Below are 24,647 nucleotides of genomic sequence, written 5' to 3'. Positions count from 1 at the left end.
CCTTGCACAAGAAAGAGGAATAAACAGACAGCTTGGGCAGTTTCACATAATTCTAAGCAGAGTTGAGGAGCCCTGCTGGCTCAAACCAAAGGCCTAGCTAGTCCTACATTCTGTTCCTACAATGGCCAACCAGATGTCTATGGGAAGCCCACAAGTACAGCATGAGGGCAATAGTAACCTCCTCATGTTTGTCCTCAGTGACAAGTATTCAGAGGCATGTTGACTCTGATCTTGGAAGTAGTATGCACCCATTATGATCAGCTGCCATTAATCTAGGGTTTATGAAATAAATTAGCATTTTGTTTAGATCCTTTCTCAAACATACAAATGTGTCAACAACATTTAAAATCAGTTCAGGTCTAGTTTTTAGTGTTTAAAAGACAGTAGACCACTGTGGTTATGAAAAAAATGTAGCTTGAATAGTCTGCTTCCATGTATGTTGGTGCCAGGGACAGGCCCTTTTTAGGGGTGGTCTGGTATCTTTGGAATTAACTCTGGTCAGAAGATACATGTGGCCCTTGTCTGTTAATTTTGAAGAAAAATGTTAAAACCATTTTATTTCATTCTGTGCTTTATTAATTGCTGCAATAAATAAATTGCTATTGCTCAGTTTTTAAGAGGGTAGGATGTGGTATTAATCTGGTGGTTTTACATATTATATTTTCTGGAATTTTGTAAGCCTTGGCAAGGCAATTGTACCCTGTAGTTTATAAATCATTTAATAAATAAACTAATAAACAGAAGAGACAGTAAATTCATATGCCTAGGCTAGAACATTCCTTTCTGCTACAGTTAAGCCCTCAAACAGCAGAACTTCTAAGGAAGGCCTGACCGCCAATAGTAAACCTCCAAAGGAAAAATAAATATCCATCCCTTGATTATTTGTGTGCATACCTCAAACCTTCAATTGTCACAGGTGGACTAGACAGACATCTCTGTAGGAAAAGTGTTAACAGTTTCCCATGCCCAACAGAGATTTTTAAATGTTAAGCAGTTTATAAATCATATTTTATATAAATAACTCTGGTGCTATTGGTGCAGGAGATGAAATAATCCCAACATTCAGGCTTCTTATTCAGGACTCCAGAAGGGAGAAGGAGCAGAGTGGGCTACAGCTCCCCTGAAAATTGGCAGGGCAGCTAAGCCTCTCCCCTTGGATAAGAGGCAAAGGGTTGTATCCAGCGAAGTAGTCCTGTTAGCACAAGGGCTTCTGTCTGAGCAACAGTACTTCCTCTCCTGCACTCTCCATCCATCTGCCACAGAGAGCTGGGGCAACTCCAGAAGATAAGGGGGAGGGAGAAAAGAAAGGGAGAGGACGTCCCATTGTGCAGATTGAAGTCCTTGTGCTAACAGGACACCTTCATTAGATGCAACCTTAAGTCTGCCGTTATAGTCAAGATTAACTGATAACAGAGAGAGAGAGAGAGAGAGAGAAGCAAGTACTCCTTCACACAGTGCAATGGAATTTGCTTCCAAAAGAGGCAGTGATGGCCACCAGACAATTCATGGAGGATAAGGCTATTAATGGATACTAGCCATGATGGCTATGCTCTGCCATACTGCCTCTGAATACCAGTTGCTGGAAACTGCAGGAAGGGGGAGTGCTCTTGCACTCACATACTGCTTGAGGGCTTCCCATGGACATTTGGTTGGCCACTGTGAGAACAGGATGCTGGACTAAATGGGCCACTGGCCTGTTCCAGCAGGCTCTTCTTACGTTCTAGCCTGTTTTCCAGGACCCAACAACTGACTGCACCATCTTGCTTGCTATGCCTTTGGAGTAAACAGCCAAGCCAAGACTAATATAAGTGGCCAAGCCATTAGCAGACAGCTTCCAATTCTTCCACTATTTTATATTTGTGGTCTGTGACTGTTCAGTACAGCTAGGATCTCTTTTGAATGTAATTTTAATTTAAATTTAATTTAATTAATTACTTTAATGCTGGACTGCCTTGAGCCTCCTTCCCTCCTGGACCTTAAACATAGTTCTAGGTCCCTGTTCCTACTTTATTGCCCCTCTGCCAACCTTAAGCCCTGAGCCCATGCCAGTAGATATTAATCTCTCCATTTATCCAAGTTTACTTTCTAGCTGTATGCTCACCAAAGGCATCCTCAAAAGTGATCAATTTTATATTGCTTGTTTTCTCCCTGTTATCAAAAAGATAAAGTTTCTCAATCAGATACTGGAAATGTAAGTGAAAGGAACTTGCAATGTCACCCTACTGCCTAAGACAAAACTTTAGTCCTGAACTCCAGGACTTTCTAGGGAGTCAAACTGGACAGATAACAGAATGAGTCTGGCAGCTGATCTTTCACAAGCTGTAAAAATATATATCCTGGTGGGGCAGATCATAACCAGGCTATCTAAACAGCCTACATTCCTCACAGAGGCCCAACTCTACAACAACATGGAACTCACTCAATTTCCATGTTCAAAAGCTCCACCAAAGCATTGAATGTGCCAGCTTCAAGTAGAAGGAAAACGTTGTATCGCATCCAGGACTGAACTTCAGCTTCAGAACTGCACTCATCAAATGTGCCTGAAACCACAAAAACTATTTATTTCAGCAGAGGTGGTCAATATTAGATTACACTTTACAAAAACCATTCTAATCCGTTCTCTATTTTATAGATAACACATGTTCTTACTCATAACTGATATGTTTTGCCTAATTCTCATTCCTAAGGACAGAGAATTCACAACATTCAAATAATAAAGAAATTATAATACAGTACTATGAAAACCACCCGCTAGTATGCCAGTTTGTCTCAGCATCTGGAACTCACGTGTCATAAAGTACTGCAGGCCACAATACAAGAATGTTACATGATTTTACAATAAAACACAGGTTCCAAAGGGGCTTGATAGCACTTGATCACACCAACATATCAAAGAATAATTCCCCTTGAACAGCGTCTGTTGCCTAATAATTTTATTTGGTGTAATATACATATAACAATATTTATTATTGGTATTCTTATTTCTAGACATGCTATAACTCTATTGAGAGGCTTTGAAGCAACAATCTTGCAGTTTCTCTATCTAGGCAGAGATGGATGACCACCATTTTTGGTTTACTATGAAAAGTGACTATACCTCTAGAATCTAGTCTCACAACAACTTAAAAAAATGAAACTGACTCAGTCATTTAATTACCATGTTGAATAGCTAAAACATTCAATAAAGGTCAAAATCTATGAATTTGCTTTAGCTCTGTAAGTATAACAGCAGCTTTGAGTTGCAGTGAAAAGAGGTACTATTTATTTAAGATTCTGTTCCACTCGAATATTGTGTTAAGGAATATTCCATCAAGACATTACATAGCAATCAGCAGACATGTCATAACTGAGCATTTCCTCTGACAGTAATAAAGGTATACCTTGTGCAACATAGAGGATGGCTCGGGCTACTCTAAGTCTTTTCTCCCGAGCAGTGACCTCAAGGCCATCAAGAAGCCGCATAGCGTGGGTACGATGCTGATTGGTGTCCAACTCCGTCCATTTTTTATCCAGCACTGTAAAGCCAAGCAGTTTGATATGAGGCTGCTTTCTGAAGCCATGGGTGTGTGTTGCAAAACTATCTAGCCCATAACAGGATAACATTCAAAACATGAGGCAGATTAAACCTGGATCTCTCTCAGCAAATCTAGACTAGCAATGTTGTGAATAACATCCACACAATGATGAATAAACTTGCCATTCACATTATTGCCAAGTTTTCACATCAAATCACAACTGAAATGCAGATAAACTTACTATTCTACATCAAGTATTTCAAGAACTGCACCCTTTATTGCCCATAAAGAGTAAACTACTGATTGACCCTCCAGGTTCAAAAGGTCAGTACTCTTCAATTTAATGGACTAAAACACTGAGAAAATTAATAAATAAGCATTCCATGCTGTATGATCTGCCCCTCTTGCTTATCTAAAACAGCTCACCCTGCTCCCAGAAGCTCAGGGCAAGTAATGATGGGTTTAAAATACAAATATTAACTATCCTATTAAGATTGGGTTAAAATAAAACCAACGTTCCATGAAAAGAAGTAAAAACATACTTGATTTAGCAACCAACCCCCTAGTGTTTTATTTCCATCCCAAATAGAAAGATCTTACATTTAGAACACACACAAACCAATTTCTAGAACACACACAAACTAACCCTACAAGACATTTTCATAGCATAAAGACAATACATCACTCTTACCATGCAGTCTAAAATCCTCCTCAAAGCATTTTCTGTTGAGCTGGAATTCTGGACCTTCTGTGTAACTGTACAGTTCTGCCAAAAGATAATATGCGCACAAAATCTTATGATTACTAAGCTCTATCTTATACAAACCTGGAGTATGGTTTGAAGAATTTCAGTGCCTTGCTTTATGAGTAACCTGACAAGAGGCCATTATTATTATTATTATTTATTAGATTTATATCCCTCCCTTCCTCCCAGTAGGAGCCCAGGGCGGCAAACAAAAACACTAAAAACCCTCTGAAAATAGAAATGGACGGCCTTCAAGTCGATCCCGACTTATGGCTACCCTATGAATAGGGTTTTCATGGTAAGCGGTATTCAGAGGGGGTTTACCATTGCCTCCCTCTGAGGCTAGTCCTCCCCAGCTGGCTAGGGCCTGCTCAGCTTGCCACAGCTGCACAAGCCAGCCCCTTCCTTGTCCGCAACTGCCAGCTGGGGGGCAACTGGGCTCCTTGGGGCTATGCATCTTGCCCACGGCTGCACAGGTGGCAGGGCACGTAACCCCTGAGCCACTCCCTGTGGGGGTGATCTTTAGCTGGTCCTTGACACCCAGGAGACACAAGCGGGGATTTGAACTCACAGACTCTGGACTCCCAGCCAGGCTCTCCTCCCCACTGTGCTATACCAGCTCTAAAACATCATAAAAATGGACTTTAAAATATATTAAAATATTATTTACCATAACAAATGAATTAGGATATATAAGTGAGCCAGCTCTCAGACAGCAAGTGAACAGAGAGAGCTAACAGGAGTTTGACAGAGGAAGGAAGAAACAGACGAAGAGGGTTCTAAAGCCATGTGCTCCTAAGGGCTCCATAGCAGCTTGATTGGAAGGGGTGTGGCCCGAAGCTGCTGGCTAAAGGGGCATGGCCTGATAGCTGCTGAGCACAACTAGGAGCAGCTTTGTAGGTGCAGGGAGTTTTCATTCTGTTTCCTGACTCCTAACTGAGCAGAGCAGAGGGAGTTGTATCAGCTGGTCCAGAGGATATACAAGCAAGTCAGCTCTCAAGAGAGTGAGCAAACAGGGAGAACCAAGAGGTTCCTAAAAATGTTTGTACAGTGCACCCCATACTAGTGGGCCTCTCCTATTTACCCTGAAGGAGGACAGGACAAAGCACAGGCCATTCCAATACAAGTAGAAAGAAAAAAACAAAAGGCAGTAGAGACTACAGACGGGAAGAACGCTCCAGTGGTAGTGACCTGCAAGATCTGTGCAGTGTTTGTTTTTTGCCTGAGAACAACTTGGTATATACATGCAACAAGTGCAAACTTATAGTGCTTTGGGAAGAAAAAGTGAGGGGCCTGGAATGGCGGGTGACTACATAGAAGAGTATAAGAAAAGATGAAGAGTTCTTAGATAGAACGCTGGAACAATAGCAAAGAAAAGTACAGGAGATGGAAGAACAGCAGCATAATGAAGCAGAAGAGGAGACTGTTGTGGACAGCCACAATGAAGTAGAGGAAACTCCCAGAAAAGGGTAACAGAAGCAGAAGAGCTAGAAAAAACCCTTCACTGGTAGAACTATGGAACCGCTTCCAAGCGAGGATGAGAGTAGAGGACAGCCTGCGGAGGAAGTGTTACAGGAGACCCCACACAATAGCGAGCAAGAGGCTGAAGCTCAGTCAAGCAGAGACAATAAAACCATGCTGCACGACAAGAAGAGTAGTAGCAGTGAGAGACTCCCTACTGCATGGGATTGAAACCCAAGTATGCCGAGAAGATTCATGCACTTGCCAGGTATGCCGTCTCCCTGGAGGATGGATGAGATGTGATGGAAGGGTTGCCATTGCCCACTGACAGATTTCCCTTTTTTCTCATCCATATGGGAACAAATGATACTGCCAAGATGAGCTACGAAGAACTCATGTCAGACTTTGAAGCTCTGGGAAGGAAACTCAAGGACTTTGGGGCCCAGATAGTTTTCTCGTCCATCCTTCCGGTACTTAGAAAAGGAGTGGAAAGGGAAAGAAAAATACTCTGGGTAAATGACTGGCTACAAAAGTGGCGCAGATGTGAGAGATTTGGATTCTGGGCTATGCTTCCTGGAAGATGAACTGCTGGCAAGTGATGGGTTGCACCTCAGAAGGACTGGGAAGAAAGTGACCACACTATGCTTGAGTTCTTGATTTTAAAGGAAACAAAAGCTGAGAGTAGCCATGTGCATACCCTGGACTTTAGGAAAGACTCAATGAGGATGGCAAAATGATAGCAGATGACAAAGAAAAGGCAGAAGTGCTCAATTCCTACTTTGGCTCAAATTTTCTCCCAAAAGAGAGGTCTATGATCCTCCTGGGAAATGTGAAGTTGAAGGATTGCAGCTTGAGATTGATAGACAAATGGTCAATGAATACCTGATCACTTTGAACAAGTTCAAATCTCCAGGGCCCAATGAACTGAATCCTAGAGTATTGAAGGTACCGACGGAAGAACTCTTGGAACCATTGTCTATTAACTTTGTGAAATTATGGAGGATGGGTGAACTGCCGGATGACTGGAGAAGAGCTAATGTTGTCCCTATCTTCAAAAAGAGCAAAAAGGAGGAACCTGGGAACTGCAGACCAGTCACCCTGACATCGATCCCTGGGAAACTTGAACAAATCAGTTTTGTTCTCATATGTACTTGATTTTTATGTTGTGGAACCATCAATTATATAGCCCAATAAAATGAAACTGTTTCAGAACAAAGCTATATATTAAAATATACTAAATCATTTCATAGTTTACCTGATAGCTCAGCAGCCCACTTGTCTGTGTCCGCATATTCAAACTCAAAATCTGGTGATTCCGAATATCCCTGGATGAAGATGACAGTTTAAAAATCTTTTAAGAACATAAGAAGAGCCTGCTGGATCAGGCTAGTGGCCCATCTAGTCCAGCATTCTGTTCTCACAGTGGCCAACCAGGTGCCTGGGGCAAGCCTGCAAGCAGGACCCCAGTGCAAGAACACGCTCCCCTCTCCACTCTCCCCTGAGGTTTCCGGCAACTGGTCTTCAGAAGCATGCTGCCTCTGACTAGGGTGGCAGAGACAGAATCCCTCTACTGGGGCAGTTTCAGCATTAAAGAGCTTTCAATTTTCCCCACACAGCTTCCTTGTTACTATGGTAACTCATTAGTCTGCAACTGCTTGCCATTACCTTCCTCTCCCTTAAATCTGTTTTGCCACATTGCTTGGGAACTTCATACTGTAAAGGCTTGCCTGGAGCCTGATTCATGGACTACAGTGCAATTTTACAGTATCTACTCAGAATAAGTTTCACTGAGTTCAGTGTAACTTACTCCCAAGTAAGTATGTACAGGACTGCAAAAGTTAAGGCTACAAGCCTAGGCACACTTTCTAGAGAGTCATACTAACTTAACACAGATGTACAAAAGCAAAGATGTACAAGATTGCTCTGCAAGGGGGTTATTTCCAATACTTATACTTGAATGCGGAGATATCTACTTTGAACAAAGGAGATCCCTCTTTCTGATGGGGATTTGTCAGGGGGCTCAACCGGCCTACGAAAAGAATTCTGTAGTGGTTTATTTAACTGGGTAAGCCACCGTATGAGCAAGGGCAGAATGGAAGCAAAGGCTCGCGTGGAGATGGCCACAGGCCGGTTTGACAGAGGTGGGCAGTTAAATATTGCACGCCCACTGTCAACACATGGGCTGCTAAGAGGAACATGCCGATCCACTCCCACCTTTTTTATTTTTAAACCACTGATGACATACCAGGCCCGACAGGTGAGGTAAACCAAAGTCATCCAGCAAGAACCACTCCCAACCCCCCGTCCCCTCTCAGGTCCTAGACTAGAGACTTAAAATAGGAAGAGGCGAGTGGGCGTAGGCTTCATCCCCTCCCCGCTCCGAGGCCTTCGCAATCCCGCCTGACCTCCGAGTCCTTGCGTTGATTGCGGTTGGGCTCCCGAACCTTTCCCCCTGGCGTCGCCGGCGTCGTCAGCCCGAGTTCCCCGCTCCTTTGTTTGTTGTTGACAATTAACAATCCAGGACCTCCGCCACCGCCCGGCTCCATCACGACGCGCCGGCAATCTCGCGTAAACTGAGACGCTAAGCGCTAGATTCTCGCAGGAAACGTCACCATCTTGAGCGTGGCGGATGGACTGCGGCTCCGTAAACACGCCATTGTGGGCGCTGCTAAGATGAAGTATGGGGTTTTTTGGAAAGACATTAACTGTTTTGGAGTGAGGTGCGGACACATGAGGACTACCGTGACGTCGCGCGGCAGCCATCTTGGTTGTGTCGCATTATTTCTAAAGCTGGTGTTTCTCCAGTTTGTAAAGCCTGTGAAATGGTTCCCAAGGCAACGAAGGCTCGTTTGGTGCGTAGGTCCCTAATCAGTAGCTGTCACATAAACTACCACATACAATGCAAGTGAAGTGTGCTTATGCAGAAATGTTTAACTATTAAATTTACATCTACACTAATGTTCTTGTTATGTGCCTCGAAGTCGACTACGACTTATGGCAACCCTATGAATCAGCAACCTCCAAGAGCATCTGTCATGAACCACGCTGTTCAGATCTTGTAAGTTCACGTCTGTGGCTTCCTTTATGGAATCAATCCATCTCTTGTTTGACCTTCCTCTTTTTCTACTCTCCCTTCTGTTTTTCCCAGCATTATTATCTTTTCTAATGAATCATGTCTTCTCATGATGTGTCCAAAGTATGATAACCTCAGTTTCATCATTTTAGCTTCTGGTGACAGTTCTGGTTTAATTTGTTCTAACACCCAACTATTTGTCTTTTTCACAGTCCATGGTATCCGCAAAGCTCTTCTCCAACACATTTCAAATGCGTTGATTTTTCTCTTATCCGCTTTTTTCACTGTCCAACTTTTACATCCATACATAAGAGATTGGAAATATCATGGTCTGAATGCTGCTGACTTTAGGGTTCAGTTATACATCTTTGCATTTGAGGACCTTTCCTAGTTCTCCCACAGCTGCCTTCCCCAGCCCTAGCCTCCTTCTGATTTCTTGACTATTGTCTCCATTTTGGTTAATGACTGTGCCAAGGTATTGATAATCCTTCACAAGTTCAATGTCCTCATTGTCAACTGTAAAGTTACATAAATCTTCTGTTGTCATTACTTTAGTCTTCTTGACATTCGGCTGTAGTCCTGCTTTTCTGCTTTCCTCTTTAACATTCAACAACATTCTTTTCAGATCATTACTGGTTTCTGCAAGTAGTATGGTATTGTCTTCATATCTTAAACTAATATTTCTCCCTCCAGTTTTCACACCTCCTTCATGATCAGAAGCTTAGCCACACATATGTACATAGATACTGTAAGGACAGAATATGGAGAAACCGACTGGTTCCCCATCGGAAAGGGTGTGAGACAGGGGTGTATTTTATCACCCTATTTATTTAATCTGTACGCAGAACATATCATACGGAAAGCAGGATTGGACCAAGATGAAGGAGGTGTGAATATTGGATTCCATAAAGGAAGCCACAGACCTGAACTTACAAGCTCTGAACAGAGTGGTTCGTGACAGATGCTCTTGGAGGTCTCTGATTCATAGGGTTGCAGTTGACTTGGAGGCACATAACAAAACAGATTTCTGTCCTGCTTTTGTGCTTTCCTCTTTAACTTTCATCAGCATTTGTTTCAAATCATTACTGGTTTCTTCTAGTAGTATGGTGTCATCTGCATATTTTAAATTATTGATATTTCTCCCTCCAATTTTCACACCCTTTCCGACAGGGAACCATTTGGTTTCTCTATATTCCGTCCTTACTAGGGTTGCCAGGTCGGAACCATCCAAAAACCTGAGAAAATGGGGGCGGGCCCTAGTGACATTACGGGGCGGGCCCTAGTGACGTCATTAAATGTGATACATTGTATCAACCACAGTTGCTTGGAGCATACCATTCAAAAAAAATTCTCTGATTGGAGATTAAAATAGAAATCTTACGTAAAACAGGGTGTTCCTAGGTCCATCTGAAGTGACAAGGTCATTCTTTCTCACAAGCTTAGGGTGATGCAAAATGGAAATGGACTGCCTTCAAGTTGATCCCAGATAGGGTCTTCATGGTAAGCAGTATTCAGACAGAGGTGGTTTACTATTGCCTTCCTCTGAGTCTGAGAGGCAGTGACTGGCCCAAGGTGAGCTTCATGGCTGTGTGAGGATTCGAACCCTGGTCTGCCAGGTCACAGTTCAATGCCTTTAGGGAACATTTAATCTCGCTTGCTTGCTTCTGGCAAGAAGGGTTTACGTGCCCTCAGGCCAGGCCATTATTGGAAGAAAGGAGCCTAGTGTTGCAGAGATGTTAGATGGGAGCACAGATGGATGCTCCTGAAGGCAGCAACTGTAAACATGCTTATTAAGGAACTAAGCCCCATAGAACTCAATAGGAGTTACTTCTGAGTAGATATGGTTGCAGCCATGTTAAATTAAACCAGAACTATCACTAGAAGCTAAAATGATGAAACTGAGGTTATCTTACTTTGGACACATCATGAGAAGACGTGATTCACTAGAAAAGACAACAATGCTGGGAAAAACAGAAGGGAGTAGAAAAAGAGGAAGGCCAAACAAGAGATGGATTGATTCCACAAAAGAACCAAAGACCTAACTTACAAGATCTGAACAGGGTGGTTTATAACAGATGCTATTGGAGGTCACTGATTCATAGGGTCGCCATAAGTTGTAATCGACTTGAAGGCACCTAACAACAAAAGTGAGTCTTGGATTGCAGCCTTAGAAATTAACACTTAGCCTTCATTCTTCAGGCTTACCTAACTGAAACGCATTCTCTTTGGGCAAAGTTTTGTCCCGCTCCTCCCCTCTGCCACTGTTTGCCTTTCAGGCATTCCTTTGCCTTTCAGTGACTTTAAACATCTACCACCAGCAGGAGAACTGAAAACAGTAACATTATTTTCATAAATTGCCTTACTGAGCCAAGATCATACAAATGTAACAAAACACGAATCACAACAGACTGAGTTTGGGTAATGATAGTGTGATCAAAAGACGACAGGTACAGAACAAGGTACAAAACTCACAGGTTTTTAAACAGCTGTTTAGGGTAGTGACATTGGGCAGGTGGGTGGCTCCTCCTGTCACCTGGACAATATAAGTATGAGACTGTGATCACAGATCTCCCACAGCATATCTCATTTGGCCTTGACCCGATGCATTTTTTAACTTCTTCAGCTCTTTCTCAAGGTTATCTGTTTGTTTTATATGTTTTTGCAACTTGTCCAAAAGAGAAAGCCACAGAAAATAAAATGTTTGCTATTTCCTGAAAGAGCTGCAAAAAAAGAAAAAAAGGTAGAATACCCTTAAGAAAGAGCAGAAGGCACTTGTGGATATTTCCTTTGCAGCGTGAGAAAAGCTGTACTTGTTGATGTTCCCTTTTCCGCACAGCTATTAATTAAAAGTACAGGAGCCCCCGCCATTTTGCACCACTAGGCCAGAACGTTCTGCATAATTTTTGGACAGGCACATCCTGTCATGCCAGAGTGACATAATCTACACAGCCATTTAAAAATCCGGGAGCCTTTTTCCTGCCTGCGCCTCTGGCCACCCCATTTCTCTGCGTCCCAGATTCATCCATGCGGCCTGGGAAGTTGTGCAACTCATATTATGTCCTCGACAAGCCTGTGAGAAAGGGACAGGTACGGATTGAGTCACTTCTGTGCCCAGAAGCTGATGCTAGGAGGGAGAAGAAAGGCGCTGTGGTCTGAGATGTTAAGTAACACAGCCCAGCCAGAGTTTGGGAAGGGTTTAATTTTATTTTCCTGTTGAGTACATTACTTGTGCGAAGTCTGCTCATGCCGCTGGAGGTCAGGAGGTGGAAGAAAGCAAGCAGAGGCATCTGGAAAATAATAAAGGTGCCTGAAACCAAGTCGTGCACATTCAGTGGTACAAACCACAGAGTGCTGATATGTGCAACTTCCCCTCTTGCTCCGACATCAAGCTGCAAAATGCTGCACCAACAACACGCTTGGAACATCCCCAAATATCATACGAAGGGTTGCTGCTGCAGAACAGCCCCCTCTTCACCACCTGGCTGCACATTGTGGTCACAAGTTTCAAACAATTGCATTCTGCTTTGCTTACAGGAACTGTGGTGGGCTGTTTTTTTTTTTGGTAGGTGTTTCCTGCTGGGAGGAAGGGTAGGATATAAATCAAATAAATAATAATAATAACAATAGACCACTTTGTAGCTCAAAGCCCTCACAAGCTGATTTACTTTAAAAGGATAGCATATCATTCCAAGAAAACACGATCATATCTGACATCCCAAGAGCCAGCACCATATAAAAATAAACAGCCAAGAGTTCAATCCTATATGCATCTGCATGGAGTTTCAGTGGGGCTTACTCGTGGGTAAATGGGCATAACAGCAGAATATTATTTATTTATTATTTAGCCTCTCTCTCTCCAGCCTCTCTTTCTCTCTCTCCAGCCTCTCTCTCTCTCTCTCTCTCTCTCTCCAGCCTCTCTCTTTCTCTCTCTCTCTCCAGCCTGCCACCCACAGCAGCAGTGGACGCCGGACGGGGCCAGCTCCTTCTTAGCCCCGAGGACACCCGGCCACTTCATCCCTCCTGCTGTGGCCGCCACTAGATGGCCGCAGCCGTGATCCCCCCCCCCAGCCAGAGATGCTGCGGCCGTCGCCGCCACTGCCAAGCTTCATTGCGGCCACTCCCGCCCAGCGGCGCCCACAGCAGGAGGGATGAAGCGGCCGGCCATCCTTTCCGGAGCAGTGGAACTGGCTCCGGGGCCAGGGCTAAGAAGGAGCCGGCCCAGCCTGGCCTCCACTGCCACCGCCTCTTCATGCCCCCTGCTCAGGCTGCCAGGCCGCGTGGGCCCCGTCTCGGCAGCGGTTGCTAGGAGACGGCATCCGAGCGGCCTGCCAGCCTCAGCAGGAGTGGAGGCTGGCCAGGGCCGGCTCCTTAGCCCCGGAGCCGGTTCCCCTGCTCCGGAAAGGACGGCCGGCTGCTTCACCCCTCCTGCTGTGGGCGCTGCTAGGTGGCCGCGGCCGTGATGGCCCCCCCCAGCCAGAGACGCTGCGGCCGTCGCCGCCACTGCCAAGCTCCATCGCGGCCACTCCCGCCCAGCGGCGCCCACAGCAGGAGGGATGAAGCGGCCGGCCATCCTTTCCAGAGCAGTGGAACTGGCTCCGGGGCCGGGGCTAAGAAGGAGCTGGAAAGGACGGCTGGCTGTTTCATGCTGTGGGCGCCGCTGGGCGGCAGCGGCCACGATGGGCCCCCCCAGCCAGAGACTGCTGAGCCCCATCGCGGCCGCTGGTGGCCAGCGGCGACCAAAGCACGTCATCGTTTGAGGAGGGCAATCAGCCCACAGCACCTCTCACTGCCCCCCAGGCAGAGACGCTGCGGCTGCCGCCGCCACTGCTGAGCTCCATCGTGGCCACTCCCGCCCAGCGGCGCCCACAGCATGAGGGGTGAAGCGGGCGTCCTTTCCGGAGGACGGGAACTGGCTCCAGGGCTAAGAAGGAGCCGGCCCAGCCTGGCCTCCACTGCCACCGCCTCTTCATGGCTGCTGCTGAGGCTGCCAGGCCACTCGGACGCTGTCTCCGGAGCGGTTGCTAGGTCAGTGGGAAAAGGCGGGCAGGCGGGAGGACGCTGCTTCCTCCTCCTGCGCCTGCGCCTGCCTGGGAAAAGGCGGGTGGGCGGGAAGAGCCTTCAGCAGCATACGCATGCATGAATCACGCATGCGTGGCTGGGGGAGGCGCTTGAAAACCAGAGATCTAGCTATTTAGCGTAAATATGGCTGGAGGCCAGAGACGGCCCCCTTTTGCCAGAGAGTCCGGCAAAAAACTGGAGATCTGGCAACCCTAGTCCTTAAAGTAGACTCTTGTGCAGAGTATAGGTTGCGAATCAGAACAATCAGATGCTGTGGCACCCCCATTTCTTTTTAAGCATTCCATAGTCTTTCGTGATCTATACACTCAAAGGCTTTGCTGTAATCTATAAAGCACAGGGTGATTTTCTTATGAAATTCCTTGCTCCATTCCATTATCCAACGTATGTTTGCGATATTATCTCCGGTACCTCTTCTGTTTCTAAATCCAGCTTGGACGTCTGACATTTCTCGCTCCATATATAGTAAAAGCCTTTGTTGTGAAATCTTGAGCATTACTTTACTTGCATGGGATATTAAGGCAATAGTTCGATAATTACTGCATTCCCTGGGATCCCCTTTCTTTGGAATTGGGATGTATATGGAATGCTTCCAGTCTGTGGGCCATTGTTTAGTTTTCCGTATTTCTTGACACATTTTTGTCAAAATTTGGACAGATTCAGTCTCAGTTGCTTGTAGCAACTCTATTGGTATGCCATCTGTTCCTGGTGATTTGTTTCTTCCAAGTATTTTAAAAGCAGCTTTCACCTCGCATTCTAAAATTTCTGGTTCTTCATCATACGGTTCCTCCATGAATGAATCTGTCATCCTGGCATCTCTTTTATAAGAGTTCTTCAGTGTATTGCTTCCATCTTCCTTTTATTTCATCTTGGTCAGTCAGTGTGTTTCCCTGTTGAATATTCAACATCCCTACTCTTGGTTTAAATTTCCCTTTCATTTCTCTAATCTTTTGGAACAGAGCTCTTGTTCTACTCTTTTTGTTGTCGTCTTCTATTTCTATACAGTAAGTATTGTAATAGTTCACTTTGCCCCTATGTACTAGTCGCTGTATTGTTGCATTTAGGGTTCTGACTGTGTTTCTATCTCCTTTTGCTTTTGATTTCTTTCTCTCTCTAACCATTTTAAGAGTTTCTTCAGTCATCCATTGGGGTCTTTCTCTCTTTTTAACTAGAGGTATTGTCTTTTTGCATTCTTCCCTGATAACGTCTCTGACTTCATTCCATAGTTCTTCTGGTTCTCTGTCAACTAAGTTTAAAGCCTCAAACCTGTTCCTTATTTGATCTTTATATGCTTCTGGGATGTTATTTAAATTGTATTTTGGCTTTATGATTGCTTTGTTGTTCTTCTTTAGCTTTACTCTGATTTTCGATACGACCCGTTCATGATCTGTACCAGTGTGCTCCTGGTCTTGTTTTCGCATAAAGTATAGAACTTCTCCATCTTCTGCTACCAATTATATAATGAATTTGATTCCTATATTGACCATTTGGTGATGTCCATGTGTACAGTCGTCTTTTCGGTTGCTCAAAAACTGTTCGCAAGAAATAAATTATTGGTTTCACAGAATTCAATAAGTCTCTCCTGCTTCATTTCTATCTGCTAAGCCCCATTTTCCCACAATTCGTAGCTCTTCTTTGTTCCCCCCTTTTGCATTCCAATCCCCCATGATTATCAGCACATCTTGTTTTGGTGTGTGATCAATTTCTCCCTGTACTTCTGCGTAAAATCTCTCCAATTCCTCTTCTTCTGCGTTTGCCGTCGGAGCATAGACTTGGATGATGGTTCTGTTGATAGGTTTCCTGTTTAATCTCATTGATATAACTCGCTCAGACCTTGCGTTGTAGCACCTAATTGCTCTTGCTACATCACTTCTCACTATTAAAGCGACCCCATTTCTTCTTAATTTCTCATTTCCTGCATAAAATGTTTTGTAGTTGCCTGATTGAAAATGTCCCATTCCCGTCCATTTTAGTTCGCTCACACCAAGTATTGTAATGCTGATGCGTTCCATTTCTTGCTTGACAATTTCTAACTCCCTGGTTCATGCTTCTCACATTCCATGTTCCTATTGTGTGCATCGTACAACTCCGGACTCTCCTTTTGCATCTGCGCGCATCAGCCTCTGGGCTTCCTTTCGGCTTTGACCCAGCTGCGTTATTAGTCACAGCGCTACTCGTACTTGTTCTTCCCCAGTAGCTCAGTGAGTGCCTTCTAGCCTGGGAGTCTCATCTTCCAGCACTATCTTGTGTTGTATTTTGGATACTCTGTTCATAGGGTTTTCGTGGTAAGAGATATTCAGAGGTGGTTTACCATTGCCTTCCTCTGAGTTTGGATGCATCTTAGTCTGGTGTTTCAGCTTTGACCATTCCACCTTGGATGCCCCTGCTAGGAGTCTAGTCTCTTGGTCTAGACTCCAGATGGCATTGCTCTTAGCTTCTTCAACACTCTCAAACCCCCTCACCACGTTAAGGTGTGCATCCTAGAGGGGAGCTTAATGATTAATGAAAACAGTTTAATGATGAAAAGTGTATGAGATAGCCTTAGGCTCCAGGAATATATTCACGAGGGTGAATGGAAAAAATGTGAGCCATGGATCAGTTGGCAGTGAAATGCAGTACTAGGGCTAGTGGTAGAATTAACTATTGAAGCAGTTCAATAAGGATTTTTAAAATATCTGCACATTTTTTCTATTTATTTAGGAAGTGGCCTGCATTAGAACTGGGGCTACAAATTCCAAATAATGCCTCTCCGTAGCAAGTGTAATCTAACAGTTCCTTACAACATTTCCATACATATAAAGACTTAGGTTATCAATGCTTTTTACACTGTAATGAAACATTGTGGTTAAATTGTGACGATCAAGAAACTTTTCCGTGTTGTCAACATTTGTCTGCTTACTACAGATTTTTAATAGCATCTTGAACTAGGTAAAAGGGAGACTCTAGACGACGTTCGTTATTAAGACACTGCAAGCTGGACTCTTATGTAGTCCAGCTCATGCTAGTATTTATTCATGTGCAGAAAGAAAACCTGAACATACCACTTTCATTCACAGCTTGTTTGATCATTTACAGATATGTTCAACAAAAAGGACATAATAAAAGCAATTTACAGTTTTGTCCTAAAAACATAGCAAAAACCAGGATGAAATGCTTGAGATATATACTTGGGATAGGATCACTACCATATCTGTCATGTAGCATTAAAAGTACTTGATGGGCTTACCTGTCATTTGCCTGCTGCTTTAGTGGCTACTGCTGGCCAAGATCACAGCTACACCATACATTGAAAGCATGTGGCTTTCCCAAAGAATCCTGGCAACTGTAGTTTACCCCTCACAGAGCTACAGTTTCTAGCACCCTTAACAAACTACAGTCCCCAAAATTCCTTAGGGGAAGCGATGTGCTTTCAGTGTATAGTCTGGATGTGGCCCAAGTCTCACCTACAATGTGCACATGATGACCAGAACTGGAGTATTAGTAGCCAAATATAAGCAGGACAGAAAGGTGTGGCAACAGGAACATCAGAGATTGGGTGGGCCCAATGGGATCAAGGATGGCCTTTTGAGGAACAGGACTGTAGCCAATTGCTGAGTGCTTTAGGCCATGTTCACACAATTACTACAGTTTAACATATACATTTTGGATCCTTAATGCTTTCTGTTCATACAGTGGAATTAAGGAAGGAAGGACCAATACAAACTGCCTCTGCCCACTGCAATGGGGAGGGTTTCTTGCACTACAGAATACAGAACTAACATGTCTGGGAGACTCATACATACTTTACAGCATGTGGACTTTCGGAGATAGAAATAATATTCTGTACCCCTTATTTTAAAAAAAGAGGTAGTTCAGTATGGGTTGTGTTTGTGTGAACACAATCACAGAGGTAAGCAGAGAAACAACCAACGCTTGCACAAAAAGCTCAGCACCACCACGTTATCAGCAATGGCAGCTAGCTTAATTCTGCTTTGCATCCGGTGCTGTTGGACAGTTGTGTACAAGTGTTTGCTTCTGGAAGCTTGGCTATAGGATTTTCCTTTAATGCTCTGCAATGAGTTTCTAATGATGACAAAGTGAAAGTTACTCTCTTCCTGTAGGCAGGGATAGGAAATCCTTTTCAGTCTAAGGTCTTGATCACTGGAGTGGAAATCTGTCAAGGGCTGTATTCCAGTAGTGAGCAGGGCCAGACCCACACACAAATCACAAACTGTTAACGCACACTGAATTGTTTGCAAGGCACTTCAAGGGTAAAGTTGCTCGGCTCTGTAGCAATTTTGCTGTCCCATCCACATATACTGAGGTCTGCTGTAACTTCTTGGGATCAGTTTCAGTCGATGCAGCCTGACGATATGGACAGGGTGCTTGCGACTATGGAGCCAGCAACATTCCCTCTCAACCCTTGCCCTGTTTGGCTTATTAAACCTCACCAAGGGAGGATGACAGAGTAGATCCAGGGTGTGGTCAACACATCTTTGCCGGAGGGAGTGGTCCTTGCCACCCTGAAAGAGGCAGTGATCTGACCACTCCTGAAAAAGCCTACCCTGGACTCACTGGTTTGTGACAACTACCACCCAGTCACAAATACCCCATTTTTAGGGAAGATAATTGAGGGAGTTGTGGACTAGCAATTGCAAGTACTCTTAGATGAAACAGATTATCCTGACCCATTCCAATCTGGGTTCAGGCCTAATAGTGGGACTGAATCGGCCTTGGTCGTCCTGATGGATGACCTTTATTGGGAGAAGGACAAGGTGTGAAACTTTTATTCTTACTTGATCTCTGTGACTTTTGATACTATTGACCATGGTATCCTTCTGAGCCGACTTGGTGAGATGGGTATTGGAGGCACTGTTTTACAGTGATTCGGATCCTATCTGTAGGGTTGTTTTTGGAGAATAGCATTGGGCGATTGTCTTTTGGCCCCAACAGTTGTGCTGTGGGGTACCATCTTGTCCCCCATGCTGTTTAACATCTATATGAAGCCCTTGGGAGATGTCATCAGGAGATTTGGGGCAATGTGTCAGCAATATGCTGATGATGCCCAGCTCTATTTCTCTGTAACATTGGAACAAGAAGAGGCCATGCAAGCCCTGTACCAGTTCCTGGACTCAGTGGTGGGCTTGATGAGGGCCAGTAAACTGAATCTGAATCCTAGCAAGATGGAGGCACTGTGGGTTGGTGGTTCCCAAGTTCAGATAATTGGTCAGGTGCCTGCTTTGGATGTGGTCATACTCCCTCTAAAAGAGCAGGTTCACAGTCTGGGGGTGCTCCTGGATCCATCTTTGTTGCTAGAGGCCCAGGTAACCTCATTGACTAGGAGTGCCTTTTACAGACTTTGACTGGTAAAATAACTGCAGCCATTTCTGGACCAGGATAGCCTGACCACTGTTGTCCATGCACTGGTAACCTCCAGGTTGGATTACTATAATGCACTCTTTGTGGGGCTGCCCTTAAGGTTGGTTGAGAAGCTGCAGCTGATGCAAGACATGGCAGTATGACTTCTCATATCACCAACATGATACCCCGCTGCTGAAAGAATTGTACAGGCTGCCCATTAGCCCCCAGACCAAGTTCAAGGTTCTAGTGTTGGTGTACACAGCCTTATGAAGCTTGGGACCAGGATACCTGAAAGGTCATTTTACCCCTTATATACCCCTTCGATCACTGCACTCTGCAGGTGAGGGTCTCTATCTTATCAGGAGGTCTGTTCCACACTACACAGGAAGTGGATATTTAGTGCTGTGGCAACAACAGTTTGGCATTCTCTCCTTCACTATTAGACAGGCACTGTGTTATCTGTGTTATCTTTTCAGCACCTACTGAAGACCTTCCTTTCAACAAGCCTTTTAAGTAGAGACCTTACAGAGTAGGGACCCGCTTCACAGTGCTTCGCTTTACAGCGATTCGCTAATACAGCGCTCTCAATTAGACTAAAGCCCCACTCATACGGCGCTTCTTCCGCTTTTATGGTGGTTTTTGGGGATCGCACACGATTCTATTCAAAGTGTTCTGCTTTACAGCGGTTTTTGCTTTACAGCGGGGGTCCGGAACGTAACCCGCTGTATGAGTGGGGCCCTACTGTAGTCTGAGTTGGAATTGCTTTTTAAGATGCTTTCAAAGTTGTTTTTTCAAGATATTTTGTGTTAGTATGTTTTTAAATATGTTTATGTTTTAAAGGCTTTTGTTTTCAAGATATTTTAAAGTGCTTTTAGTGTTTTTGTTTGCCACCCTGGGCTCCTTCTGGGAGGAAAGGTGTGAAATATATAATAAATTAATTAATATACATACTCACAAAGAAATTTCCCATGAAAACAATTGGAAGTATAAGTTACACATTCCATTTTTTCCATAACCTTTTTTTAAACAGTATATTAAAAAAAACAAGCTCTTCACCACTCTGTCTCTGACTATGCAAAAGGCAAAAAGAACTCAGTAATCCCAGTAGAAAAATGAAAGTAATTTTAATGCAAAGCTGAACTGCAAGCTGTGCCTTATAAAATGCATTTGCATCCTGAAAATTGCATGTGCAACTGCAGAATGTATGGATACTTTTTGAATATTTACAAGGAACGCTCTTCTTATATTTTTTGCTTAAACATTTTTCTTCTGCTTTTGAAAGCCTGATAACATTTTAAGATTTATCTGTGTTTATATATGGTGCATTTGTGACAAGTGTTTTGTATATTCATGGAAACAATGGCATTTTCCCTCTCAGCTGCTTCCCACTGAGCCCCACTGATCAGCAGCTGCAGGTCACATCTGACCTACAGGCTAGTGTTTCGTCACCCCTACTGTAAAGCCTACTTCAGGAAGAGAAGCAAGGATTGTAAGCTCCTCCTTGTGGTCTAAAGTCAGGGATTTGCATATATCCTCAATTTACAGACATCCGACTATGCTCAGGGTGATATAAGTGATTCACCAGGATGGAATAAAAATTGAAATACTGAGTTGAAACTGGGCATGCAACTTGTTTCCTCAGATAGCATGAACTACAATTGTTTATTCAAAAATCCCTATATTAGATGTAAAAAGTCAAGGCAGAGGTAGTTTTCTAATCATTTTATTTAGATTTTGCGTAATGATTTATTGCTCATCTGCAAGGATTAATATTGCATTCATTAAAAATCATTCATATACAAAATAAACCTATCCCCACCTGGGTTGATGCTGTAACATGCTCCCTCTGACTGAACTGAGGTGTTGCCAGGCATGAGAATTTATTCCATGGCTTATACAGAGATGGAGCCCTTAGCTAAGGTACCTATTGATGCTGCAACACAGAGGCAGACAAACAGAATGAAGAGGCCCTCCTGAGCTTCATGGAGGACTTCTGGGAACACGCTGCTTGAATTAGAGGGATCAAAGCCAATGCTGGGATCAGAATTGGTAGTACTAAAACTATGGAATCAACAAAATAGAAGAAGCGATTTTGATGGAGGAACTGAGAGGAAGCACATATGCTCAGTTCTGGATGGCTTTAATAACAAGGAAGAGCAGAGTTTGTTTGACCTGATCAAACTTAAATGTCAGATTTTGGAGAAGCTGGATGCAGAGGGAACTCCCACATTCAAAGTCAATGGCCTGCTCTATTCTGCAAGGCTGTGTTGTTACCATGCAGCTGCCAAAGTGGAACCAAGCAGCAATCTGGGGCAAAAACGTACAAGAGAAAGGTCACCTAGGGCTCTGAGAGTTAGAGAGCAAGCATTATGGATGTGCGAAGGTTTGGTGGCTCAGGCTCCACATCAAATTATTCTCCTCAGTGAAGGATTATCAGGAAGGACCATAGCCAACATCATACAATAGTGGAATAGATTTCATGAAGATGGAATTAGGAATGTAATCTTCAGTATTTACATCAAGTTTTCTGCAAAGGTTATATAAAAAAGCCAGAAAAGTTCAAGGTTGAACATATATATATTCACTATGATTCACAGTAGTCTCTGGCTTGTCATCACTGCCCCTTGAGACTTCAGCACAAGTCTGACGTGATCAGATACATTTGCCTGAATCACCTTCCTAACTTGATGTTTGCCTCTCTAAAGATGAACCTCCCCCTTTCATAGTACTAAAATATGAAATCTGGCTGCTGCCCTGTATTTTCACAGGAGAGGTTAACCAGACAGAATATGCTAGTCTCGGGAAATAAAATAATTAAAACAGCAGAGCACTTAAAATAGCAGTGCCAACAGGAAGGGATTCCACCTTCAATATTCATTTGCTACAAATGGAGCCTGAAGATGGAGGGAAGTGCTTTACACAATGAATCATTCTTTATAAGATCTGAGAAGCTAAGCTACTACATCATTCAAATATCTCCAGTGCTAGGCAAATGAGAGGATGGAGCACAGGAGATACCTGTCTCAGCTCAGAATGGCCAATTTGGTTCTTAGGTGGCCCCAACCTATTCTGCAATGTATTAACTGAAACCTTCTAACTTGACATTTCCATTAGCAGGAGAAGGAATTCTCACCCATTGCATTTTAAAATATGGTTATTGTACATCTTGGATTAAAGAAAGCAAGAAAAAAATCCTAACATCTAAAAACTTTGGAGAGGTGAAGACAGTGGATAGACAATTCCATTTTAATTCAGATTAGCACCCTAGCAACTTTAAAAGCATGTTAAAATCTACCTAGGCTTAGTGTAACCAGGCATGCAGCTATACATTTCATGTAGGAAAAAAATAGCCTAATTGATCATAAATAGGATTTGAATTTTCCCACTTGTTTATTCTTCACAACACAATTAGGACCAGAGATTAGGCATTTGCTGAATATACACCTAACTGGCCACAAGATATAATTCTGTTCCAGTACAGAAAAAGGAGCACTGGCCTAGCAGCTAATAAATTGGGGCTCATTAAGGCAATTTAGAATTTGTAGATATTTCCACACAGAAAGAAAAGTGCTCTTAATATTTTGCAGTTCGATCAACTACAACTAAGGTGCCCTGTAAAGTTTTAAATTAAAACACAAAATCGCCAGAGGACAGGAATGTCCATCAAAGGAAATCCTCTCCCTATGTATAGAGCTGAGGAGCTGAAATAGCACTATTTTTGTGGTGACGGAGCAGAGAAATCCCAGGTTGTCTATAAAGTCAGACACAGAGACAAGGAAATATTAAAAAGAAAAGGTGGATAAAATCACATGAATAAAATAAAAATAAAAAAGTTTTTAGATATGTTCTTTAAAAATATTCTTGCTAAAGCTCTTGTATAGATTACGTGGTCTGTTCCTTCAGCATTATGGTCCATTAGTACCTGCAGCAAAGGAGAGAAAAAGCCAAAGTCAAGTACTGGGTGCCCATTGAGATGCAGTTATTCAAGTGCAGGCACTTCTGCCTTAGGTTATCAGAACTGTTGGCTCTGCTAGTCCAATTCTAGTCTTTCCTTGCTTGGTGCATAAGTCCATCATTAGCTGGCACTAGATGTCTAAATTCTCATTTAAGACACTTGAGCTAGGTTTTATGTTTTGCCTGTATTTTTTACTATTTGAACCCCAACATTCCTGTCAAGATGCTCAGTGAAGCCTCCCAACACCTTGCTCAGTAGCTGATGCAGAGAGCTGCTAGACATTGTTCTTATAAATTTCATAATTGCTGAGCAAGTTTTTGAAGTTGAGTTTTTGAAATCCAACAAGCCCATTACACTAGCTCATCACTGACAAAACAACAAAAATCTACAGCTCATGTTATATCTGAATGACAGGCAAGTCCCTAGATGCTTCCTAGTTTTCCCTAATGCAGGTGGTTACCTATAATAGTTTGGTTTAAAGGGGCCATTTTTATTAAGTCCCAGATATTTTGCTTGATCATCAGTTAGTTCTGTCAGATGGGCATCAAATGAAGGCAGGTGCAAGCTGGCGACATATTCATCTAGAAAGAACACAGGAAGAGGGTTTAGATAATTTAAAACCCTGTTTACAGTGCCCAGATTTATTTAAAAGTTAATCCTGAAAATATTTTCCCCTCCAATGCTAGATTCAATATAAAGAACAATTAGCAGTTCTAGCAGAGCTCATCTAGAATTATTTCCCGCTATAGACAAATATAAAAGATTACATGAATACTGAGGCAGAGGGACAATTTATAGGAAGAGTATGTTCTTGGCTTTGTTTTGTCCCACATGATATGATTCTAAAATATAGAAATGAATAGTGGAAAAAATAGTCTTTTTTTCTACCCTGAATTCAATCATGAGATAGAATATAATCGAAGATGTGGAATGACCAAGGAATCTCCTACTCTAGGCTCAGTATTTAACAGGTGTTTTTCATTTTACAATTTTTGCCAGAGGGCACAGCAGATGCTTCTGCCTTGGGTTTTTCATACTGAAGATATTCCATCAAGTAGAACAAGTACAAGCAGAAAGATATGCAACAAGTATATAGCATGTCCCCTGGAAAGTATAGACAGAAATACCATACTATGTAGGAGAATTCTATGTAGCCCTGTTAATGATTTTCATATGTTGGTACTGGCAGACCCTTGGCATTTTTTATATATTTTAGGTTTATAGCCCATCTTTTGATAGGATTAGCTCCAAGATGGGACACCCCAGCTTATATATCAGGTTTACAATCACAGCAAGCAAAAACAGATCAATGCATACATAGCTCTTTCAGACAAAGAAGAAGTTCTCAAAAACATCTAAATTCCACTGGTCTAAGACTCAGAAGCCTGACATGAAATGGGTGGACAATGCACACAAAGACTTTATATACCAAAGATCTCGAAAGCTTCCATTCTATTCTCAAAGCACAGCTGCCCAGCACAA

At 43.2% G+C, this 24,647-nt stretch overlaps 2 protein-coding genes across 5 annotated transcripts in view; both read right to left on the bottom strand.

The window, feature by feature from the left end:
• The window catches only part of STRIP1 (striatin interacting protein 1), a 33,913-nt gene extending 25,535 nt beyond the window's left edge, over positions 1–8,378 (bottom strand). For both annotated transcript variants that reach the window (XR_009763513.1, XM_061632602.1), the window contains exons 1-5: positions 8,127–8,378; positions 6,977–7,046; positions 4,207–4,281; positions 3,381–3,515; positions 2,420–2,540 (exon numbers count right to left, since the gene is read on the bottom strand). Coding sequence is in view for 1 of the 2 variants with exons in the window: in XM_061632602.1 (XP_061488586.1) it covers positions 2,420–2,540; positions 3,381–3,515; positions 4,207–4,281; positions 6,977–7,046; positions 8,127–8,267 (542 nt within the window). In the remaining variant the exon portion in view is untranslated. The remainder of the gene's footprint in view (positions 1–2,419; positions 2,541–3,380; positions 3,516–4,206; positions 4,282–6,976; positions 7,047–8,126) is intronic.
• A 12,539-nt stretch (positions 8,379–20,917) lies between these two features.
• AHCYL1 (adenosylhomocysteinase like 1) overlaps positions 20,918–24,647 on the bottom strand; it is a 93,036-nt gene continuing 89,306 nt past the window's right edge. For 2 of the 3 annotated variants that reach the window (XM_061632599.1, XM_061632601.1), the window contains exons 16-17: positions 23,626–23,746; positions 20,918–23,132 (exon numbers count right to left, since the gene is read on the bottom strand). In XM_061632599.1, coding sequence (XP_061488583.1) covers positions 23,126–23,132; positions 23,626–23,746 — 128 coding nt within the window. In that variant the 3' untranslated portion in view covers positions 20,918–23,125. Of the gene's footprint in view, positions 23,133–23,621; positions 23,747–24,647 lie in introns of those variants that run through there. The other variant, XM_061632600.1, reaches the window with a different exon arrangement.

Source organism: Rhineura floridana, chromosome 6 (assembly GCF_030035675.1).
Source record: "Rhineura floridana isolate rRhiFlo1 chromosome 6, rRhiFlo1.hap2, whole genome shotgun sequence".
NCBI lineage: Eukaryota > Metazoa > Chordata > Lepidosauria > Squamata > Rhineuridae > Rhineura > Rhineura floridana.
The sequence above is the reverse complement of the archived record's forward strand: the minus strand, read 5'-3'. Positions and strand labels throughout refer to the sequence as shown.